At 42.3% G+C, this 25,291-nt stretch overlaps 4 protein-coding genes across 4 annotated transcripts; all 4 read left to right on the plus strand.

Moving 5' to 3' along the window:
- Positions 1-370: 370 nt before the first annotated feature.
- Positions 371-3,306, plus strand: LOC147798516 (synaptogenesis protein syg-2-like). The gene has a single exon (XM_087138914.1). The coding sequence runs from the start codon at positions 848-850 to the stop codon at positions 2,576-2,578; it is 1,731 nt and encodes a 576-aa protein (XP_086995040.1). The 5' UTR covers positions 371-847; the 3' UTR covers positions 2,579-3,306.
- Positions 3,307-5,241: 1,935 nt separating this feature from the next.
- On the plus strand, positions 5,242-10,458 carry LOC147798517 (peroxidasin homolog). The gene has a single exon (XM_022235789.2). The coding sequence runs from the start codon at positions 5,303-5,305 to the stop codon at positions 7,019-7,021; it is 1,719 nt and encodes a 572-aa protein (XP_022091481.2). The 5' UTR covers positions 5,242-5,302; the 3' UTR covers positions 7,022-10,458.
- A 1,459-nt stretch (positions 10,459-11,917) lies between these two features.
- LOC147798518 (uncharacterized) lies at positions 11,918-16,221 on the plus strand. Its single transcript, XM_087139483.1, has one exon. It carries the CDS (start codon positions 11,946-11,948, stop codon positions 13,662-13,664), a length of 1,719 nt encoding a protein of 572 aa, XP_086995609.1. The 5' UTR covers positions 11,918-11,945; the 3' UTR covers positions 13,665-16,221.
- Positions 16,222-17,240: 1,019 nt separating this feature from the next.
- LOC110979740 (titin-like) lies at positions 17,241-24,283 on the plus strand. Its single transcript, XM_087139243.1, has 2 exons — positions 17,241-19,002; positions 19,290-24,283. Exon 1 carries the CDS (start codon positions 17,280-17,282, stop codon positions 18,999-19,001), a length of 1,722 nt encoding a protein of 573 aa, XP_086995369.1. The 5' UTR covers positions 17,241-17,279; the 3' UTR covers position 19,002; positions 19,290-24,283.
- The last annotated feature ends 1,008 nt before the right edge of the window (positions 24,284-25,291 follow it).

Genomic DNA, 25,291 nt, shown 5'->3' on the forward strand with positions numbered 1-25,291 from the left:
AGGAAGATGTTAACTCTTGCCTAAGTTAGATCGAAATCAACAGCTCGAGCATTTTTCCTCGACAAGAAAACCCTGAAAATGCCAGAAAGAATGTCCGGTGTGCGAAAAGCACTGCAGCGAGGATGCAACATATTCTAAATCTGCGCGTAAAATCCGGGGCGAAACTGTGAGAACAAAAAACTGTATGGCCGCAAGAGGGCGCTAGTCTAAATTGTTTACGCCTGGTCACGTACAGCACACAATCATGTTCTCTGATACGGCCCAACTATAACATCTACCCCAACTATAGTTGGGCCCGTCCCACGTGAGTGATAGTTGGGCTGGCCCAACTACAACACAGAGGTCCAGTGTGCATGTGTTCAGCATGTGTCAAAGTCATATTCACTGTTTACAGTTTCGTGTCACAGATGAAATTCCAATTTGTTTTTTTTTTAAATTGTGTCAAGTGTAAGATGCATAAACTTCGACAAGGTTGAGAACATTTCTATCGGAAATTGGTCAACAATAATTGGGCCAGCCCAACTGCACCACTACAGTTGAGACTGTAGTTGGGGTGTAACAACTCAAAGGAAAATGAACCAGCGTCAGGTGAGAGTAGTAAGGCGAAAACTCGACCTGGTTACACTTGAGATGGTGGGAGCAAATTGAATTTGCAGTACTGGGTGACTGGTCGCATTCATCTCTGTAAGATAAAAGGGGTGGTGCCTCCGAATGAGGAAGTCTGCAGTTTTTATTCCTGCCCCACTTCCTGTTTAACTTCTGTTACATGTATAAAGGCCGCCGAGTTCGTAAATACGCTCATAAGCCAAGACACTGACTTTGAGACTGGGTATCATCAAGAACCAGCATGTCGTGCGTTACATGGGTATCCGTTTTCACAAAACTGATGGCCATTGCTGTGTTTACTACAGCAACATCAGCCAGCGTGCAGTTGGCTCTCACCGTGCAGGATAACTTCCCGCAGAGATACTCCTCCATCGATCTGACTTGTAGTTGCAACGGCCACTGTCACTTGGGCCAGCAAACACTCGTCTGGACGAAGAATGGGATGGGAGTTGCCGAGTGGACCGAAACCACTGGCTCAGAAACACCAGCCAAATACGAGCTGAGCTACATGTCACTCGGCACCGAAGGATTCTTTGCCTATATGAAAATTAGAATGATGGACACAGAAGACAACGGTGAGTACAGATGTCAGATTCAGCGAGATGGGACAGTCCGTGGTACCTCAAATTCTCAAGACCTGATGGTTGAACAGCCACCTTCACGTGAGTACCCAGAATGTTCGGTACGGCCCGTCCGGGACGGCAGAGCACTCATCTGCGACTCGGAGAAGGGTAGACCACCGGTCAGTCTTCAGTGGTTCAAAGACGGACAACCTCTCGAGCAGTCCACGCCCACTGACGACTTAGGGGACTTTGTCCAGGCGCGCTTACTGGTAGCAGAGGACGACGAGTCCAGTAGAGGAAAGTTTGAGTGCTCCCTGACATTTAGAGGAGAGGTTACCGGCTCTTGCTCCCTGGATCGACCTAACACAACAATTCCCACCATCACGAGCGGACTAAGCACGGGACAGGATTTAGTCGTCGTCTGTGTCACCTCTGGAAATCCCCCAGTGTCCTCCGTTGCCTGGGACTTCACACCTAGTCTCCATTCATCCTTCAGAGAAGACGGACATGTGCTCATGATCTCTAACATCAGCTCCAGCGACAACGGCACTCGGATAATTTGTGAAGGGCATAATGCACTTGGCAGCAATCAGGCAAGTAGAGTGATAACTCTGCGACCACTTGAAGCCACAGCGCAGCCGATAGCAGTTCAACTTGAACAAACCAAAGTGCCAACTTCAGTGGGTGAGTTAGCTGAATTCACATGCACCACAAGACCAACTCGGTCCCCTCTTCCTCCCTGCGCCTGGCACTACAATGGTCACTACGTGGATCCCTTCAATACGTCCGACAGATTTCTTGTAGAGGATCGCTCAGAACACGTGTTGTCGGTTTTATTAGTGTCAACCGCTGACGTAGGCGCCTTGGTTACTTGCCGCATCATGGTCAGTTTCCAGCCCAATGCAGAGACAACCGTCAGGGCGGATTTTCCATTGACCACTGAGGGTATGACGGTACCAATGATCCTCACACCACCCGCCCCGTTCACGCCAAAGCTGGACGACTCGTCAAACTCCTGGAATTTTGACATCAGGTCACGGTTTGGGTACATCATCGGAGGTCTGATGTGCTTGGTTTTGATCGGGATTTGTTGCTGGGTCTCTCTCAAGGCGAAATCTCTCCTATGTGGCAAGCGAGGTACCCAGATCGACAAGGACAATGGGACGGCCAAAGCGTCCTGCATCCGCCTCGAAGACAACAATTTCATGGTAGACCTTGACACGCCTTCTGCGGTGATCATGAACAACGCCCCAACCGTTCCCCCTTCGCGGTTGACCAAGCAGGCCTTACTGGAGCAAGAGTCGCCTTATCAGGATCTGGAGGATGTGTCTCGTCAACGGCAAGAAAACAGCTACCAGCGACTCATCAGTAACGTCTGGTTGCCGCCTCCAGTGTCGTCTTACACTTAGTGTGAACAAACATGTAGCCGGACTGTAGAATGACACTCGGTTACAAACTGCACACTTAGTTCTTGTCACCTAACTGAAATTGACGCTGTAAGAAAAGGCTACAAAAGGGGACCGAATACAAAGCTGAACATTTTGACTTTGGGAATGTCTCGTTACCACCATTGATCCAAATCCCTTTGGAGTTGTTAGGTGTTTGGTGAAAAGAACAGGATAGGGACACTGCTTCTGTTTGCGTCCTCGATAAAAAAAAAACACCAGTCGTATAGAAATATCTCTAAATGATTGGAAATGAAACTCGTAGCTCTATAAATATCGAATTAAAACACTTTCCAAAACGATGGTCTAAAACGTTTATCAGCATACATAATAAGCACGCAAAAGGCGCATGTAAGTTTCGCGTCATGTGTCCTAACAGTTGGCTTGTAATGTGTATCACGGCAAAAATTGCTGTTTATGCTAAGCATGTTAGTATTAATGAATAGTGTTGACTTGAACTTTTCCTTTAAGGAATTGGATGCGTGATGTTTCATGTCTACAATTGCTACAAGTGGATAACAAGATTTGAAGTTGCTAAACACAGTTTTTGTGTGATATTCTTTGAGCAGATGCGTATGTGTTGTTTGGATGTTTACAATGTTGTCATTATGCTTCGGGCTATAGCTTGAATTGGATTTAAGGTTGTACAGTTAAAAAGGAATAAATGAGTGGGTTCCAAAACAAGGTTGAAATGTTTCATCAAAACTTCGTGTACAGCTAGCACTGTCTTAAAACTATAACAATAAACCAAAGGACAAATTGTGGTAAGTCACATTTGATGAAACAGAATCCCCGGCTGATAAACAAGACGTAAAGGCGTAGTTGTTGCATAAACAGTGGCACCAACAAGAAACAAATAACCCTGTTTCCGGATCCAACGATAGGTGGGATTGAAAACATACTTCTGAAATAATCTTCCAGTGTTAAGTTAAAATAACTGTTAAGCTTGTGTTGTATCCAGAATGAAGCAGTCACTGATATATTTGTGGACATTCTTTGCTGGAGAGTTCGCATTGTGTGCATTGGCAAAAATATTTGTATTAGTCGGTATACTTTGATATTTAAAGAGAAAAGGTCAATTTGAAACTGTGTTATGATTAAAATTTGAAAGAGCGGTTTTTAATACGGGCGATTCACAATTGTGCGCCTCCGGGAGTGAGCAACGTGTTGAACAATCACAAGGCGCGAAAGCTGTCGACCCTTTCCAAACGCGCATTGGGTCGACAGATTTAGCGCACTGAGATTGATCAACGCGTTGCAAACTCTTGGAGGCGCACTATTGTGAAACGCCCGTATTGCAGTCTGTGTGGCATTATGTATCTATATCGAACCACGGAAAGTCCATGGTGCTGATATGTTGTAAATAATCTATGTATGTTTATATTAGACCGAACGGGAATACATTGCGAGTGCCGGACGTGGAAGTTTTATTTGACGGTACACATTGAAAGACAAACTTTAAACAAGACAAATATACAAACAAACTGGAAGTCAGACGGTCTTCCCGCCCGACAAATAGTATCTCCCTAGTGCAGACAGTCATTTTTATCTAATTTTATTTATTTTTATTCACTGTCTTATTTTAATAAATTACATACATTGTTAGTACCTGTATTTTTCCATGAGGAGGAAATAAATGTAATGAAATGAAATTGAATTGTAGTTAAGAAAATTCCGTAGTTACGGGCCTGTGAAATGATCGCACTGCACAGACACACGCAATGTAGTTACTGAGACACTCTATAAGGGACTGCACATAAATACAGGAAAGATGAGGACATTAAAAAATCGTGAATAAATGTCAGACTAAAAAAAACGATGATTTCTTTGAACTGATTTATTTGCATCATCGAGGTTTCATTCAACTAGTCCGCAGTACCTTTTCCAGCCGTCTTCTGTTTCAACCAACATTCCCGGACACTTGAGGGGGTGACTTTGTGCCCTGTCTCACCTCCGTCCAATTACTTTTATGACCGGCAGTGACCATGGCTGAATCCAGGCCCAATTTTGTTGGGGGGAGGCAAAACAAGTAGGTAGCGCACCCGCCGCACTTTTGCATTAACTGATTCGCACCAGTCAGAATTAAGCAGCTGCTCAGAATCAATTTCCTGAACAAAATGGCTCTGTCCATACAAAAAACCTCCATTTAAGACAATTAGCATCTTCATTATAATCGATTAAAAGAAATCCTCATGGTTTTTTTTGGGGGGGGGGAGGTGGGGTGGGGCATGGCCCCACTACGGCCCCCCCCCTCCATCACTTGGCGGTGCCGCAATCATGCTATATACTGAACTATTTGCAGTTTTGCCACTTAGCCTTTACGGACCCTCGGCTGTAACATAGTGAAAGTAAATTTCACGTTATTACACTTTATCAATTTTACAGAACTACTATTTCAGAATCATCACATCTGTGAAGAACAGCACCCCTTAAAGGGGGGTCGATATCCCTGGCGGATGCAAAAGTGATGCCAATCTGACGTCATGAATAATTTCAGTATCTATATCATTACTTTTCTTACTTCCTATAACAGAATTGAAAGCCCAAGATAAGCTAGATCGATGCCGGAAAAACAGAAATTCTCTTCAGTTTCGGTTGCAGGACTGCTGACTATATAAGCTGGCAGTGCCTTCTTAAAAGACAGTTTTGAAACACAGAACAGGAGGTACAGTGTCGGTACCTTGCAACATGGCATTCGGGATCGGTATTAATACCGTGCTCCTCAGGCTTGCTTCACTTGCCTTTGTGTTCATGGCAACACTGCACTTAGCAAAGTCATTGGAGCTGGAAGTGGAAGATGACAATCGATATCCAGTTGCTGAATCCGATGTCGTGCTGACATGCTACGGTGCGTATGACGGTATCTTGACCTTCAGCGGAAATCCACAAGGAAAAGTGGTTTGGATGAAGGACGGTCAGCCGATTGCTGAGTGGCCCAAACCAGCTGGAACGGAGACGCCCACTAGATACGATCTATCGGCAGACGCACCTGAGAACGGCGCGGTTTATGCGTATCTTACAATCCGGTCTATGGACACAACAGACAACGGTGCGTACAGATGTCAGCTTTTGAGAGGAGAAACGGTACTTGGCACGTCGTACGAGGTAAGGTTGACAGTCGAACAACGCCCAGCAAGTGAATACCCCAAATGCTCCGTCCTAACCCTCAGCAACGAGCAAGTGTTCCTCTGCGAGTCGGAGAGGGGAAGTCCGCCGGTCAGCCTCCAGTGGTGGAAAGGCGAACAACCTCTCAACAAGACCGATCTTGACGTGGATGGGTTTGTACAGGCTCGCTTTGCAGCTGGAGAAGAGGATGAATCCAACGCGGGAAGGTTCGAGTGCTCCCTGACATTCAGAGAACAACGCACTGGGTCTTGCGTCCTGGACCGACCCAGTGTGGCGATTCCGGCTCCCACCAGTGGACTACTCCTCGGACAAGACTTGATCGTCGTGTGTGTAACGTCTGGCAATCCACCAGTGTCTATCGTTGACTGGGACTTTAAACCTAGCCTTTTTTCGTCCTTCGGAAAAGATGGAAACACATTAACGATTTACAACATCAGTTCGCGTGACAACGGCACACAGATAATCTGTGAAGGGCACAATGCACTTGGCAGCAATCAGGCAAGTAGAGTGATAACTCTACGACCGCTTGAAGCCACAGTGCAGCCGATAACAGTGCAACTTGAACAAACCAAAGTACCAACATCACTCGACGAACAAGCTCAGTTCAAATGCGTTCCGACTCCCCCGCGCTCCCCTCCTCCACCTTGCATATGGCATTACAACGGTGAGTACGTAGACCCCGACAACACCTCGGACAGATTCCTCGTGGAGGACCGTTCAGAACATGTCTTGTCAGTTTCCAGTGTTACAACCATGGACGTAGGAGCCTCAGTAACCTGTCACATCGTGGTCAGTTACCGGCCAAATGCCGAGGTTTTCCTTCGGGCAACCTTCCCACAAACCACCAAGGCGGCACCAGTCCTCACAACCACACGGAGGCCCCCTAAATCTGGACCTTCGTTATCTGATAAGTCGTGGCCATTCAGCACACAGATGGGGTACATTATCGGAGGTCTGATGTGCTTGGTCTTGGTCGGGATTTGTTGCTGGGTCTCTCTCAAGGCAAAATCTCTTCTGTGCTCAAAGCCATCCACCAAGAACGACGAAAAGCCAAGGACGAGGACCAAAGCTTCATGCAACCGCCTCGACAATGATTTCATAGTGGACATTGGTATGCCCCCTGAACTGACCGCCCGTCCTTCGATTGTGACCAAGTTGGCCTTGGCCGAGGAAGAGTCCCCCTACCAGGATTTGGAAGACGTATCCCGTCAGCGGCAGATTAATGAGTACCAGCGTCTGATCAGCAATGACTGGGCCCCACCCGCACCGGAACCGTATTGAAAATGATGTAGAGATGGCGTAAGTGTTGTAGTTTATGAAGTTGAAAAATGAAGAATTGAGAAGGTAATCATCAACCGTAAGTCAGCTTATGGTGTGTTTCTCCAAAACTGGAACGGTTTCATGTCTTTCTGAATATGAGCCGGTTATTTTTTAACAAAGAAGCTATGTCTCTCTTTGTTACTTAAAGCGTACAGATGAACCTTGTGCCACTGGATTGACTCTAGACGAGATGTTTCATGTGGACAAACCATAAATCCTTTCCATTCTGTTACATGCGCTTCATCAGATCTTATGTCTAATTAGGGCCTATGTCAGATACATTCCCCAATTGTATAATGAAGAGCATGGGAATCGTCAGGATCTTTTCCAGGGGGCCAAACCACTTTTTAGGGGTGGGGGTTTTCCGGAGAAAGGCAAAGCAATAATCTGGGTAAAAAATTATAGTTAACTGCTGGAGGGGGTCAATTTTGTTTTTTGTTCAAGCATGTTGGTGATTTTCATCCCCTTTCGTCTGCTTTTTTCGCAATATCTTTCTCTCTTTTCCCTATTTTTTTTTTTTGGGGGGGACACCCCCTTGCCCCCACGATGACCATGTTTAAAGGTGTTGGTGTATCTTATCTGGTATGCAATGCTCTCTACTGATTAAAATTGCACTCACTGTGAAGGTAGTTGTTACACCGAAAACAACGTTCACATACATGTAGTTCTAAATCAAATACCTTAAAATATCGACATGCTGCGCGCTGTCTTCGCCTTTCCCACTTAAAATTGTTACGATATTCTAGGTATATCTCTTCTGGGGATTTATCACGTGACTTTATACTGGCTTTGGCTTAAAGGAATTAAATCCAATGCATTATTCTTGAACGTAAAACAAGCTTTTGTTGCAAGAAGTTTATGCGCCTACAATCGACTCCATGAGACATGCTACAATGTTCCAGCCTCACTGAATTGCTTCCGTACTGACATTTATGGGTGTCTTTCATCCTCTGCAAAATGATTGATTTTTATTGATTCTTGTTCTTTAGCCCTCTGTTTTTACATGATTCGGCAGTGGTAATTTTGATGTGGCATAACAGTGTCTATATTTAATTCTTTCTTTTTTTAATAGATATTTTAAGTTGATAAATGTTCCAATTTTAATGCTTCCACACCGACATTTGCAGGTGTCTTCTGTCCTCTGTAACTGATTGATTTTCATTGGTTCCTGTTAATTTTATCCGCTGTGTTTTTCTACATGATTCAGCAGTGGTAATTTTTATGTGTCATAACAGTGTCTGTATTATTTTTTTCCCAGATACTTCAAGTCATATTTAATATTTCGATTTTAAATTTTCTATAAATGAATCCTGTAAATGGCGGCTAACCGCCGATGGTTTCATTCATTAAATAAAATAAAAAAGAAAATATTCTCGTGGTTTGAAAAAAAAGGCAGAGGGTAATTTTTAATCAATTGTTGAAATTATACCCAATAAGTCATCTTGTCATATTTCTGCTGCATAAATATTACAAGGCATGGTATTGTATGCTGCAAACGATAAGTTTCTTCAACGTTTGCAAAATAGTCACATTTAGTGGTATAGTGTTGGTATCAGACCGTAACTTGCTTGTAAATTAGTTCGTAACCCCAGGGTTTGTTGACCAAAACTGTGTGTTTAATACAGCAGAGCTGAGAGGGAATTATTATAATATCATACTATAAGTATCACAATATTGTAGACTCAGCTCCAGTAATATTATATCGAATACCGCTGGAGGCAAGTCTAGGATGGGATTTCTGAGATACATTCAAACGTAAAACATTTAAAATGAATATCTGCATCACCAGAAAGAAAAATCTGGTGTCTGGTCTGTGGGCACATCACCGTAGACCTTTTCGTCAGCCAAATGGAAAAAAAAAATATATACTTAATGAAACGATGGCCCAAATCTGACTAACTGGCAGGATTGACTGGTTCATGCGCCTGGCCAGAAATCGGAACCTTTTGGGGCGAATGTTTACCTCTTGAGTGTTGCAGAAAATGGAGGCATTCTACACATCATTTTGTAAAATATTATACGTAAATAGCGCTAAATCTTTACTACACTCGTGCTACAATATATGTAAATCATTGTTTATCGTGTTTATCATTTAGAATTGCCGCTAATAATGTGCTTTATCCGAAGTCATGATATCTTAGATAGTTTCATTTTAATTACTGTGTGAAGTTTTATGTGTGAATGTCAGTACTTTTTTCCACCAAACTGAATAATTTTAATTGCTTAATTAAGGACAACTCCCAGTCAGACATGCAAAATGCAATTTGAGTCAAGCATTCGTCAAGTATCAGTTGAACATAGAGTTAACTTTGTGATAATACTTAAGCAGTTTCTTACTGTGCTTGATTATGGTTGGCCTAAAAATGTGGATCATTTCAAGAGGTATATTTTATAAAGAAATTAGGAGATTTCTATATGAAGACTTGAAAGAGATAAGACAGCTTAATAAAACAGATAAACACTTTATAAATTTGGTTATATTTTCTATTTGTGAAAATGTTTTGATGAAAAGAAAATCAAGATTATAGTAAAATGAAGATTTAAAAGTTGAAGAATATGTTTCACAAGAAAGACGAATCCTGAAATGTAATTAAATACGTATGGTGTTCAGGATAATTATGTGTAAATGTGTGTCAATAAATGCTCTACTTTACTGATAAGCATGATGAGGTGAACTGTTGAAAGCTGCAATTGATATTTTCAACGAGGATGCTGGCTGCAATCTTACTTTTAAAACGTTTGGAACCTTTTAAACGCAAGGTCAAACATCAACTCTCATTGGTTCCATTTCCGGATCAAAACGTATAAAACTCAAGTGGAATGAATTTTACTTTTCATCGCCAGAACGTAATTAAACCCCTTTTTTATATCTTCGTACAAACAAAAGTAAATGCGGGTTAAATGATTTTTTTCCCGGGAGAGATCATCGTGATTTGAATAATTCCAGTAGATTTGGTCAAAATAAATTCAGCAAATTGATGGCAGCAGACTACCTGGTTGATTTGGCCAAAAAAGCAGGAAAAACAAAAAAACAATAAACAAAAAAACAAAAAGAAATTTGAAAAACTTGTCTTTGGGACCGAATTTTTCACTTTGTGGAAACAACGACGACCTATTTCGGAGAAAAGACAATAGAACGAAAGTGCACAAGCTTGCATGCATGGTGCCCTGAGGCCTATTCTCGATAGCCAGTGAATTTCCTCCTTGCGGACTAGGCACGAACTTGGGAAATTCCTTCTGGGTTTCGCCACTTCAAAATTCTCAGAACTCGTTTTCGAAAAGGCTTGAATCGTCTTTTGAGTAAGGTCTGGTGTTTTTAAAGACAAAATGGGTTGTATTATAATGATATATTTGATTTCAAAATTTTCAAATTAAATCAAAGCTTTGTGAAAAGTCAATCTCTGGTGTTATGACTTACGTTGTTTTTCAGTGTCTTCCATTGCATCTGCAAGACCCGTTGGCTTTACTTCATCTAACTGACAAAGGATTGATCAGACGTCTACGGGGGTTTTAAAGGGACGTGGTAGGGAAAAAAATATATGTTGTCGGCGAACGCACTTTGTTGAGGGAACAACAAAATGTTGTTGAGGGCACAACGAACTTTGTTCAGCGACGACCGTTTGTTGAGCGTTTCCCGCGCTTTCTGGGTGCAGTCGACTAATTCAATTGAGAATTTCTGGTCAGCTCATTAGCCTACCCCCCCGAGTATCTTTTGAAAAGGGAGATTGTTTGGCCCCCTAGAGTGATGTGATTGTGTAAATTGTTGCCAGGATCAACTCCTTGGGTCTTTGAGCTTGTATATGAGTGCAGAATGGCTAAAAAATACGGTTGAAAATGGTCCTAAGTGCCCGTGAAAGTTGAAGGTTGCCACTTAAAAAATGGCTGCAAGCAGACTTCGGGGAAAAAATCACGGAGTGATTTTGTTTTGTAAGAATAACTACAAATGTTCCCCGTTAACCCACAAAAAATCGAAAAGAAATGGAAAGATTAGGGACCAGACAATCATTTAATTTGTGTTCCCTCAACAACAACGGTTATTCCCTCGACTAAATTGGTTGTTCACTCAACTAAAACTGGTTGTTCCCCCGTCAAAATTTGTTATTCCCTCAACAAAAATGGTTTTTCCTTCAACAAAATTTTGTTCCCTCAACAAAATCAGTTCTTCCCTCAAAAAAATGGTTGCACCCTAAACAAACTTTGTTGTTCCCTCAACAAAGTGCATTAGCCGACAATATATGTTTTTCTTACCACGTCCCTTTAAAACCACCGTAAACATCAATCTCACCGTGCGGGGAAATATGCAGGCGCGCCCATATTTTGGCACTGACTTCATGCTCACACCAGTACTAAAAAATAACTCGCTGTAATCACTGGGCATGACTGCGATGTTTCAGTTCACAGAATGAGGCTTGATTTTTACATTCAAAGACCCAATTTATTCAATGAAAATGCCTGAAGTATTAAGCCATTTCAACCCTTACACGCTTAATCGACCGAGTTTTCTGCTGACAGCATTTCTTTTTTTTAAACTGCTACCTTGCTCAAGAAAATTCCGCATTATTCTGTACAGCGGTTGATACACATTTGCATAACCAATCTAGTTTCATGGAACAAATAAGGCAAACAAAAATATTCTAGAATGGCTTAATCCTCAGCAATATGAATAAATCGGCTGTGGTTTGGTTTGAAAAGTCCGAAATATCAAAGACAAAGAATAAGACTGTATTTCTCCAAATGACTTTACAGTTTCACAATGGTTAGAATTTCGCTGTAGGTGAAACATGAGGCATAGGCAGGGTTAATTTTGGTTTCATAAATAGTGTATATAAGATGGTAGTGTTCACGCAGACCAATCACTTCATCCGAGTTTGAAAGGAAGGCTATCATGGCCATGCAACGGTTTACCGCACTTTGCAAGTTCATTGCAGTCGCTTTTGTTTTAACATCCTCAGCACAGTGGGCAAAGTCGTTGACACTTAACGCTGAAGATGACCGTCGGTACCCAGTGCGAAATTCAAACGTCCTGCTGACATGCCACGGCGTGTATGACGGCATCCTGACCTTCAGCGGAAATCCACGCGGCAGAGTCATCTGGACGAAGGACAACCAGCCAGTGGCCGAGTGGCCCAAACCAGCTGGGACGCAGACGCCCTCTAATTACGACCTATCAGCAGACCCACTCGAGGATTCCACGCTTTTTGCGTATCTCACAATTAAGTCTATGGACACAACAGACAACGGTGCATACAGATGTCAGCTTTTGAGAGGAGAAACGTTGCTCGAGACGTCGAACGAGGTAAGGTTGACTGTCGAACAACGCCCAGCAAGTGAATACCCAGAGTGCTCAGCTCGAACTCTTGGCAACAAGAAAGCGTTCATTTGTGAGTCGGAGAGGGGAAGTCCACCGGTCAGCCTCCAATGGTGGAGAGGCGAAGAGTCTCTCGAACAGTCAATTGTAGAGGTGGGGGGCTTCGTGCAGGCTCACTTGTTGGTAGCAGAAGACGACGAATCTGACGGGGAAAGACTCGAGTGCTCCCTTACATTCAGAGAAGAGCGTACTGGTTCTTGCGTCCTGGACCGGCCCAATGTGACGATTCCGACTCCCACGAGCGGACTAGGCACCGGGCAAGATTTGGTCGTCGTATGCATAACATCTGGCAATCCGCCGGTGTCTACTACTAACTGGGACTTTAAACCTGGCCTCCATTCGTCCTTCAGAAAAGATGGACACATACTAACGATCTATACCATCACCTCTCTTGATAACGGCACACAGATAATTTGTGAAGGGCGCAATGCACTTGGCAGCAATCAGGCAAGTAGAGTGATAACTCTGCGACCGCTTGAAGCCACAGCGCAGCCGATAACAGTGCAACTTGAACAAACCAAAATACCAACATCACTCGACGAACAAGCTCAGTTCAAATGTGTTACGACTCCCCCACGCTCCCCTCCCCCACCTTGCATATGGCATTACAACGGTGAGCACGTAGACCCCGACAACACTTCGGACAGATTCCTCGTAGAGGACCGTTCAGAACATGTCTTGTCAGTTTCCAACGTTTTAACCATAGATGTAGGGGCCTCGGTTGCCTGTCGCATGATGGTCAGTTACCAGCCAAATGCCGAAGTTTTCCTTCAGGCAAACTTCCCACTACCCACTGAGGCAGTAACTGTCTTGCCTAACCCAAGGCGTACTCCCAGATCAGGAACTTCGTCATCTGATAAGTCGTGGCCATTAAGCACACTGATGGTGTACATCGTCGGAGGTCTGATGTGCTTAGTCTTGATCGGGATTTGTTGCTGGGTCTCTCTCAAGGCAAAATCTCTTCTGTGCTCAAAGCCATCCACCGAGCACGACGGAAAGCCCAGGTCAAGGACCAAGGCTACTTGCAACCGCCTCGACGATGATTTCATAGTGGACATTGGGATGCCCCCTGAACTGACCGCCCGTCCTTCAATGGTGACCAAAATGGCTTTGGTTGAGGAGGAGTCCCCCTACCAGGATTTGGAAGACGTATCCCATCAGCGGCAGATAAATGAATACCAGCGTCTAATCAGCAATGACTGGACCCCACCCACACCGGAGTCGTCTGAAAAATGATCTTGATCGTGCAAATGTTCATTTTGTTTGTTTATTTCACGACGTTTATGAGAGGAAGATTCAAGCCATTTTTTAAAAACTGATTAATACATGTAAATGATGGAATAAATATACAGCTCAGGTTAGGGAGTATTACCTCAATCTTGACCAGATTCTAGTCTACTTGAAAAGTACCCAGGTATCATGCAGAAGAGGCTTAAGGTGGTGTTTACGGAATCTTTGATAATATATTAGACTAAGCCTAAACTATTAGCTCTGTTTTTAGAGAAGCTCTTCCTGCGAGTACATGGCAGGTGATCCTTGCCTTCGCTGACATTTTCTCTTTGAGACATTCAGAAATTTTCGGTTGGTAAGGGCAACGCACGCAATTTTATGGCTTTATAAAAGGCAGGGAAACAAACGAATGTGCTGAACAAAAAAGAACAGAGAAAACTAATTGTGAAACTCGATTAAAATCAAATTGATCGGGGTTTTTTGATTACGAATCATGCTAAGCCTGGTCCCAGTTATGCAAAAGAACAAAATATCACCCACTGTGTTCTTAATTAAGACTGCAGATGTAGAGTTCAAGAGGGATCCTTCACCAAATTAAGAAGGAGGAATCTTTTTGGGGGGAGGGCTGGAAGTTTTGGAACTATTTATGTGACCCACAATGGTCTTTCTGAGGATTGGAGATAAATAAATTGCCAAGTTTGTAAATGTGAATGTTGGTTACGGGCGGAATGTGTATAAATCTGCAACATTGTTAACTTTGTTAGCACCTTGTCAATTCCGACCTTTTAAGTTTAGGCTGCGACGAGAGCTTAAATATTTGCAGCATTTAAATCGCACTTTCGATATCTGAATGGTTTTTGCCGTCCCCTTTAATTAAGAAACCTTCATTGGCAAATGTTAAAGCTTTAATAAATAACAGTAACAAATGTCTGAAAAGGTCGTTCAGATGGAGAAAACAATGAAGTTTTACTGCAGCTAAACTATACCCCAACAAATACAACTTTACTCTCCTACAAATGGAAATTATTTGCCGGGGTGTATATCTTGAAAGTTTGAAAGCTTAAATGTGACTGAACATTTTAAAAACATTGCCGTAAATTGCGCAAATTATTATGCATTTACTCTTAACCGCATACATTATACTTGGCCGTTTAGAAGTACGTCATCTCTGTTAATCGCGATGTTTGTCAGTGATAGAGGTTAGAATGGACTGGATTATATTCACAGTTATACACTGCAAGTGTGCTGTTTCTATAAATTCATTAGTACGTTCTTCAGTTGAAGGTAATGTAGTAATGAGGAAATAAATATGTGCTTGGCTGTAGAATGGATGCGACTAATGCCCACGCCGCAGGTGAGGGCATTATCAACGTTCATTCTCCTGAGCCGGTCTTAAACGTTACTGTAGACGTAAGTTTATGAGCGACCAAGCACATATTAATTCCCATTCGTAAATGCCGTTTTAATTTTGGTCAGAGAGTCAAAAGAAGTCAAAATACGATAAATTTCCACGGATTTTGTTCAAGAATTTTACTTTATTTTCCTGAACGCCCCGTCCATTTTTATGGTATATTCCTCGTGCAAGTAGTCTGTAAGAATCTCCTTAGATGGACTTGTCGAGTTGCGCGCACTGTTTCGTATCCAGGTGACAGCGCGTTACGCAGCGAGTATTGTCAAATCGCAGTGGGCATTATCAGATGTTAAGACGAGGTCACGTTGCGCGTTGTTGAATAGGGAAGCTGTCCAATGTGGGCCGATTGACAGTTATTCGTGCAAGTGTGATTCGTGTCTTACTATTTTACTGTGAAAAATAGATTAAAGGTGTTGTATTGTAAAATTTGTGGTTAATATAATAATGTGCGCTTTAAGAACACACAGAGGCTTTATTTTCTCAGGACGTAGTTACATCAGTCATATCGTTTATTGACGGTAAAATAACTTTACGGTGGATTATTGGAAGAAGATCGATCGAATCACAAAAGCTGTCAAGAAAATGATTGGTCTCGAAGTAAAACAGGTGAACGAAATCATGGAAATTATGTTAAAGAATTATGTTAAAGAACATAATCCAAGATGTCAGTTTTCAGATATTTGTAATGAAATTTTACATTTCTTGTGAACATTGGGGAAGGTAAATATCACTTTTAATTGTTTTTAATTGCGCGGAAATAATTGAACTGAATTGGATTGTAGGTGTTGAAGTGCAGAATATATACCCGGGAATCACAGAGGTTACATATTAAAAACAATTAAACACATACAGTTTTATTATTTGTTGAAAGAAAAATTTCCGCTTTCGTTTTTCACTCAGGAAAAAATGGCTTTCCGCTCAATAATGGGGCGAGGGCTTTTTGAAATGATTTTATAACCTATTTCAAGGCTATATAAAAAGATTGATACATGTACACATTTTAAGACTCCTTTAATGCCTACACATGTACAGGTAGTTCTCACAGTATAAAGTTTCAGTTCATACGGGAGACGTTAGATATATTTTGAGATATAATATGCAACTTATGTTAGTTGTTCGTCAAATAAACTTTCTGCTTAATTAATAAACATATTTTTCGATACGCTGTCGACTGTTTTCTATCGTTGCTGTCACTGAACACGTGTTCCTCTCCAGCTTTTGGACATTTCCGTGCAGAACGCGTTGGTCAGGTATAAGTCTCCGCATCTCAGATCCTTCATCCCCGTCAGCACCCATCTGTATTCATGTTGTAGATTCCTGGCGTTTACATAATATTATGAGCACCTAATCGTGACTTTGCAGCAGAATTGCAAACAGTCATAAACAGTGCTGTGTGACTAGATGGCAGAATTCATAACCGTAGCTCAGCGCAATGTGGCATCACTGTACTTTACGAGACGCATTTTCATTCTACTGAAGGCTTTTTGACTTCTGCAAACTTTAAAACTATAGGCTTTAACAATTTCAATCACCCAGTTATTGCGTTACCTAAACTATCCCCTGTTCATCAAACTTTACTCCCTTGCATGTATGATGGCTAATCTGACTTAAGATTGCGCTCGGACACTGGAAAATCGAGCCAACCTCCCTGATTGATTTCGCTTTTTATTCGGGTAATTTGGACTGTGCCTTTCGACTAGAACACTCAGATCTAACTGGGTCAAGTAAAAATACATACAGTACACAATCACTGCCATTCTACCTGAGGAATTTGAATCAGCCATCGTTAAAAGATAATAGGTGAACAGGAAGTCAATCTTGTTCGTGATGGGATTTTAAAAAATGTACAAAAATGAATGAGTGAAGTTTTTACAGCTCTTCAAACGCAATGCGTCTCAGCTTTCCAATGAGTGATTTCAATTTTGTCCCGCTCCACGAAACGAAAAGTAACGCCTACTCTCCCAAGAGAAGGACAGAAACACACACAAAAATACGAACTGTTACACCAATCAGCAATTCATAACCACCAGAATGAAAATATACAGTTTCAAAGACGCTATAAACAATATGCAAGTGACCACGTGTTCAACACGTTAACGTTCGGCAGTGACTAAAATAAACACCTGGTGAAAAAAGTTTCGGTTTGGCTATGAATCCTTTATAAGTGTAGACTTCCAGGTAAAACAATCATTTCAAACGATCTGGGAAATATGGCCACAGGAAGCATTATCTCCCCTGTAATAATCATCACTTTGGCCGTCATTTTTCCATGTTCGGGGCAGACAGCCGAGTCGCTGGCGCTGGACGTGGAAGAAGATGATGGATTCCCTGCTCAAAACTCCTCAGTAGAGCTGACATGCTATGGTCACTATGAAGGCGTACTGACCTTCAACGGAAATCCTGAGACAGGGGGGAGAGTCCTTTGGACGAAGGACAGCCAGCATATTGCAGAGTGGCCCAAACCAGAAGGAGTAGAGACGTCTACTAGATACGAACTATCGGCAGACCCACCCCAGGATTTCACGGTTTTTGCGTACCTTACTATTAAGTCCATGGACAAAACAGACAACGGTGCATACAGATGCAAACTTTTTAGGGGAGGAACGGAACTGAGAAGGTCAAACGTGGTAAGGTTGACTGTCGAACAACGCCCAGCAAGTGAATACCCAAAGTGCTCAGCCCAAACCCTTAGCAACGAGAAAGCGTTCATTTGTGAGTCGGAGAGGGGAAGTCCACCGGTCAGCCTCCAATGGTGGCGAGGCGAAGAGTCTCTCGAGCAGTCAATTGTAGAAGTGGGGGGCTTCGTGCAGGCTCAATTGCTGGTAGCAGAAGACGACGAATCAAGTGGAGGTAGACTCGAGTGCTCCATTACTTTCAGAGAACAGCGTCTCGACTCTTGTGTCCTGGACCGACCCAATGTGACGATTCCGACTCCCACGAGCGGACTAGTCGCCGGACAAGATTTGGTCGTCATCTGCGTTACATCTGACGACCCACTGGTGTCATCCGTCGACTGGAACTTTAAACCTAGGCTCTATTCATCCTACCAAAAAGATGGACAAGTGCTCACGCTCTCTAACATCAGTTCGCGTGACAACGGCACACAGATAATCTGTGAAGGGCACAATGCACTTGGCAGCAATCAGGCAAGTAGAGTGATAACTCTACGACCGCTTGAAGCCACAGTGCAGCCGATAACAGTGCAACTTGAACAAACCAAAGTGCCAACATCACTCGACGAACAAGCTCAGTTCAAATGCGTTACGACTCCCCCGCGCTCCCCTCCTCCACCTTGCATATGGCATTACAACGGTGAGTACGTAGACCCCGACAACACCTCGGACAGATTCCTCGTGGAGGACCGTTCAGAACATGTCTTGTCAGTTTCCAGTGTTACAACCATGGACGTAGGAGCCTCAGTAACCTGTCACATCGTGGTCAGTTACCGGCCAAATGCCGAGGTTTTCCTTCGGGCAACTTTCCCACAAACCACCAAGGCGGGACCAGTCCTGACAACCACACGGAGGTCCCCTAAATCCCCTTCGTTACCTGGTAAGCCGTGGCCAGTCAGCACACTGATGGGGTACATTATCGGAGGTCTGATGTGCTTGGTCTTGGTCGGGATCTGTTGCTGGGTCTCTCTCAAGGCAAAATCTCTTTTGCGCTCAAAACGATACGCCTCGAACGACGGAAAACCAATGACGAGGACCAAAGCTTCATGCAACCGCCTCGACAATGATTTCATAGTGGACATTGGTATGCCCCCTGAACTGACCGCCCGTCCTTCGATGGTGACCAAGATGGCCTTGGCTGAGGAGGAATCCCCCTATCAGGATTTGGAGGATGTATCCCGTCAGCGGCAAACAAATGAGTACCAGCGTCTCATCAGCAATGACTGGACCCCGGATGCACCGGAATCGTCTCAGAAATGAAGTAGGTGATGGTGTCTGTTCATTTCCGAATTTGTTTGTTTGGGGAGTAGATGTTTTAAGCTGACAGAATAATGGAAAAGCGTCATAAATTCTAGTTCAAGTACGGTAGATCTTACTCTATACATACATCTGACCAGTTTAAGGTCGAGCCTCTAGTGGTGTCAGTGGCGAATTCGTTATTTCTGGACATGTTTGAGAGGTACCGGTAGGTTTAAACCATTTCCTTAATTGACCAAGTAAAAGATGATGCAGATAAGCACTAATCATGGGTTTTGGACTACTTCCTAGGAGCCGTTCTCAGAGGAGACTGCCGAATATATACAGTTGAGGGTGGTACTTCAACGTGATAATTGAAATGTAAAATAAAGAACATCTATGTAAACCCCTACCTGGAGAATGATACCTTATCTTGCAAAGTAGAATCCATGCTTGTTTCACTTGCAATGCTGAAAAGACACGTAGTTCCTTGAGAATCCGAGAAGAGCATTACAATATAACTTCATTTGAACACTCAGACCTAGCTTTAAAGCTTGACTTCTGGGCCTTGACCTTAAGGCTTGTGGGCAGAAACTTTGGTCTTAGTCTTGGGCCTAATGATCAGGATCATCGGATTTTTCAGTAAAGACCCTTTATCAAAGCCTAATGATTTTCAAATTTAAAAAATGTTTTTGAACTTTTGGTAATCCGATCTGTTTCATAGCCAACACATCATCAACCTCGAATCCCAGTTGTATTGTATGTATGGGTTGAATGAAAGCAGGCACGATTCAACCCCTTGCTTCTCAGTACAAACTCCAGATCCAACGGGTTAATGCCAGGTCTAGATAAGCATACCAAAGTCATGCTGAACCAAATAGCTCCCAAGACTCGCATTAACAACAGAAAAAGTTCGACGTATAAAACAACTGGTAGCAACTCTCTACCATGGACGTCGGAAAAGCCGCCTATTGCATCACTCCGAATGACTCTGGGACAGCTTGGTTTCATATTCGATATGCCGTTATGTTAAAAGGTTATATTATGTTATGTTCCCCATCGTACGCAACTTAGGTGCTCGATATAGGTTGGAAGAGTCAGCTTTTAACTAATGTACTCTTCCAATAGGTTTGATTTTACTAAAGCGGTTAATTGCTTAGACAGCGTTTAAGATGAGGGCATAATTTGAATGCATTTTCAACCCTTGAGGGATCTAAAAGCTACTTGATAGTCTGGACGGAATTTACTAGGTTCAGCAATGAGTTGGTTGGAATTAACAATCAAGATTTTATATGTTGTTATGGATGAATTTTAATAGCTCTCACAAGCAACTTATTGATGTTGTTAGCTTTCCTTTAAAAGCAACTGAAGGAGGAAACACTTCAAAACACTCTTCAAACTTCTTCAAACATTTCAGAAACACAGTAAAATCTAACAATGGGCAGCAGTCGCCATGTACTAATACATATGTGCACAACATGGTTCTAAGTTCAGATCAACAGTTCCTGTTTAAATACAGGCGATTCGTGATAATTGAACTTAGTCATTTTGGAAAGGGCTTTATGGGCATTGTCAAAGCCGTGAGGGTCAAGCAGTGGCCTTGAGGATCTGATGGCTAAAGCCCTGGCCATAGCCTTAAGTCTAAGTGATTAAGCCTTTTAGCGTTTTCGAAACGAGTGGATTCGGCTTGGACTTCGGTTTCGTTGGTTCCAGTCGGAGCTTGAACATGTAGTTTGGAACGCTGCTTCAAAATGGCTGGAACCAGCGAAACCAAAGTCTGAGCCGAATCCACTCGTTTCAAACTTCAACAATCCTCTGGTAGCAAATCAGTTGCGGGTTTCAATGGCTTAAGTCAAAAAGAGTTGCCTGATGCAACCAACAAGCTGAGATCTTGTTTTGTGCAGGACCAAAATGTAAACATTTATGCCGAACCATTAATAAAATCAGCCATAGCCAACAGTGATCACAACTCCATAGTCTGGTCTCCGACACATACTTATCATCGTTCCAAAAACACAACTAAATTACGCACAACCAGACCATTGCGTGATTCTGACATACGACGTTTTGGAACATGGATTTGTCAGTATGACTGGGATCCTGTCATGCTGGCTGATGATCCTAATGATCAGTGTGATGCTTTCTACAGAGCATTAAACTCGGCAATTGATCACCATTTCCCACAACACATTACTAAACTTCATGTTCGTGACAAACCATGGTTGACTCCAGAGGTCAAGAAACTCATTCAACAGAGACAAGTGGCATTCCACGCAAAGGATCATCGCACTTGAAAACATTTACGATACAAGGTTAAGATGGCCATAAGTAGCGCCAAAAGTAACCATGACAATAAAAGAGTTAGAAGCTTGAAAGCATCGGACCCTGCTGCATGGTGTCGTCAGATCAAACTTCTTACTAATGGTTATCAGGAGGACAAACCAATCAATGTACCAGGAGTTGACAAAGATGACATTGTGGGAATAGCAAATAGCGTTGATAATCATTTTGCTTCTGTAGCTGAAGATCTGCCAATCCTCGATACAGCCCAGTTACCAGCTTATTGTCCCTCCAAATCTCCCCTCTCATATGTCCAACCTTGGGATGTGTATCGTGAACTCAAACACATAAAGTGTGGCAAGTCTGGTGGTCCAGATAATATTCGAGTCCGTATCATTCGAGAATTTGCTTGTGAGTTGACCACCCCCTATCTCATATTTTCAATACTTCACTTCAACTTGGTTTTGTTCCTGATGTTTGGGAACGAGCTTTTATTGTCCCCATCCGCAAAGGCTCTCCTGCAGTGGTTGACAAGTTACGACCAATAGCGTGCACGGACCATTTTGCTAAACTCTTGAGGGTTTTGTTGCTAAATAGACTGAGGAAGACTTGAAACCTTATATGGATGACCAACAGTTCGAAAAAAGAAAAGGTTTATCTACTACATATTGTTTGCTAGATTTATTGAATACTTTGTACAAAAATGCCGAAATCGGGAAAGCAACATCCACTCTGGTTTTGACAGATTATAGTAAGGCATTCGACAGAATCGATCACAGCATTGCCATACAGAAACTGATCAACCTGACTGTGAACCCATCATTAATTAAATGGATTTCAAACTTCCTCACGAACCGCAAACTGTGTGGGCTACAGGGGTCTTACATCTGACCGGGTTACTATGTACGCCAGAGTTATTCAAGGGACAAAATTGGGCCCCACTGTGTTTTCGGCTGTTATCAACGATGCCTGCCAGGATTCCAATGACTGTATCCACCATAGGAAATATGTGGACGATTTAAGCTTGATTGAAACCCGCCACGTCCACGAACAACCTACTTTTCAAGAGGCTGTAAATGATTTCGTTCAGTGGTCACAAAATAGCAATATGTCTCTGAATCCCACAAAAGGCGCCACTATGGAAATTAATTTTATGAAGGAGCCTCTAGCATCAGCTGTAATATGCATCAATGATCAAGTCCTTGAACAATCACAGACTGTTAAATTGTTAGGGGTTCACATCCAGCATGATCTTAAATGGGAAACTCATATTAATACACTACTTCAACGGGCCAATAGCCATTTCATATGGTTCGTGCTTTAAAAGGCCACGGATTCCCAATTCAAGATATAATCACTGTCTATAAAGGGTACCTGTGCCCCCTGCTTGAGTATGCAGTCCCGGTGTGGAATGGTGCAATCTCAAATCGGCAACAAAATCAGTTGGAAAAATTCAAAAACGTGTCCTCAAATTAATTATAGGCACCGATTATAATGGTTACGATGATGCTTTACACTCAGTCAAATTAGAATCTTTGACTGACCTTCGTAGATCACTGTGCCTTAGATTTGCCAAACACTTAATGAATAATGAGCACATGTCGCATCTCATTCCGCAGCCTGAAACTAGTAGAATATTCCGTCGGTCTAAATTAGCATCCGCACCAAGAAACAAAACAAACAGAGTTAGGAACAGTGCAATTCCCTATTTATCTCGATTAATTAACTCTATGAATTGATCCATGTGATTGTGTAGAGGTTCTTTGCATTGTCGAATATGTGTGTATTTTAAATTGTGGTTATATGTATTGTCTCATATACATTTATATATATTTCTGTTGATTCAATTCCCATCCCATCCAACACTATAAACCCTACCCCACCCCACCCAATCCCACCCCAACCCTACTTACCTCGACTCCATCCCCCTCCCCGTATTTCTTACACCACGTCTCACAATACCCCAATATCAACCTTTTCAATCCCACCCTGTTTTGATTCCCTCACATGTATTATTTACCGTTTTTAAACCTTTTTGTGTATTAAACATACGTAATTGATGATTTATTTTTATCAAATATGTATTAATCTAACTTAATTATAATTTTTAGTTTAAGCGTAATTTTGTATCTTATTTTATAAAAGTATTTGTCAAGATTATTTTGTATATCCTTTTTAATCACATGTAATGTACTTTTATTTTTTGTCACAGTCTTACACAATTCCACTTTTGTGGCGAGAAGACTGATACAATAAAAGATTTAATAATAGTAAACAGAATTTCCACAGGTAGGCCTACTTATCTAAATGGTTACATATCTATATACATTTAATGGGTTTGTTTTATGCATTTTAAAGTTTATCATTGTATGTACCTATATACACTAAACATGCCTGTGTGCTTAGTATATAGGTTTCATTTTGATACCGCTGGGTCTCGGATTCGAGGACCCAGGGAGGGATGTTGATTGTTAGACGGTGGCCTTGACTGAATATACTTTCAATTTGAGGGCTTCAACTCAGGCTGCGAATCGACTACAAATTGACATGTATAAATCCCTTCCCATTTGATTTCTTACCACAAGTGAGAAGAAATGCTGTCTTGTGGAACTGTATTTAGTAACTTTGTCGATGTGCATTTTTTATGTGTATGCTCAAGTATGCACTTGTGAAATTTCGAAGGATTTCTTAAATTAATAGCTAGACTATTGTTATATCTGCTTGAGTAAATTGAGTATTTTGTTCACACAAAATGTTCACTCGAAGAGGCGTCTTCCGGTAGAAAAATTCTATCCATGCTAAATATTACTTTGGGAGCTTTTTAACTAAACGAAAGACCTAATAAATCTGTAATACTTAAAAGTTTAAGCCTTAAAAGGATAAAAGTAAAAAGCAAGCGAACAAACAAAAATTGTATAAAATGCTGAGTGGTAGTTGTTTATGCAGTCCATATCAAAACTTTGTTAGACAAAACCCCGAAGAGTTTGGAGTACAAGTAAATCTGTATTTATATGCAGGAACATGAAGCAACAGTGGTGCTGTGCACTTAATTGTTGAGAACGTGAAGGAAACAAAACGTAATGAATCATTTGGAGGTATTCGGGTTGCTGTCATAAGTCGTCACTGAACAACCGGTACATTATACCTCACCTTGGTGGGGGTCAGCTACATTGAATTTCGGGTCTGTATGAAGTGGCGCTACACTCTAAAAACTCCCTGGTCAGATGGACCCAGAATTGGGTCGCATTCGGCGTGACCCTTTTCCAGGTCAAATTATGACCCAGAAAGGGTCAAATACGACTCGAAAGAGGGTCTTTTTTTACCAGAAAGGGGTCAAGCCGAAGGGGACCCAATTCTGGGTCAATCTGACCCGGGAGTTTTGAGAGTGTATAGTGGGTGCCCACTGTATGAAAACAAGCCTAGCCGATAATCTAAAACTTTTTATTTCCACAGAAAACTACAATCCTTTGTTCCTGGGAAATTTGAAAACAAACAAACATTTGGACGCTTTGTGCGAAGCTCCCCCATCGATTCTATACGTTGCCAACTTTGGCAGCGTGCGGCCTGGTTAAAAAAGCGTTTTCCATCTGGTGGATGCTAAATAAATGCACAACTTTTCACGGGGAGCGTGCAAACTTGGGGAGTAGCGATTTAGGTGGACACCCACGACTCCAACGACGGAAAGATTCTGGTTAATATACTGCGACACCCACACGCAGTGCACGCAAAACAAATGTGCCGCCTAGAAACAGGGACAATTACAAAAGGCCACCGTTCCTGTGACAGGGAAAAATGGAATTCCATCCCAGCAACAGTCATCACAGCAACCTTGTGATACCAATTGGAACTAATTATCCGACTGTGCCTATTTTTATTTCCTGGTGTGAAGAGTATTATTAGTGCAACTTTTGTGAGATTTTTGGATCTTGGAGGAGGGCTCATCATACTGAAAATTTTGATGTCGTTTCAAAAGCAGTGGTGGGTGGCGCACCAACAATTCGTTCAGTTTACCGTATTAAAATAGAACCGGTCGT

Source organism: Acanthaster planci, linkage group LG07 (assembly GCF_054643075.1).
Source record: "Acanthaster planci isolate LZ-2023a linkage group LG07, COTS_SCS, whole genome shotgun sequence".
NCBI classification, from domain to species: Eukaryota; Metazoa; Echinodermata; class Asteroidea; order Valvatida; family Acanthasteridae; genus Acanthaster; species Acanthaster planci.

Bases quoted from the DNA above. Each gene is read 5' to 3' on its own strand.
- LOC147798517 (XM_022235789.2), top strand. From the start codon at position 5,303: ATGGCATTCGGGATCGGTATTAATACCGTGCTCCTCAGGCTTGCTTCA.
- LOC147798518 (XM_087139483.1), top strand. From the start codon at position 11,946: ATGGCCATGCAACGGTTTACCGCACTTTGCAAGTTCATTGCAGTCGCT.
- LOC110979740 (XM_087139243.1), top strand. From the start codon at position 17,280: ATGGCCACAGGAAGCATTATCTCCCCTGTAATAATCATCACTTTGGCC.
- LOC147798516 (XM_087138914.1), top strand. From the start codon at position 848: ATGTCGTGCGTTACATGGGTATCCGTTTTCACAAAACTGATGGCCATT.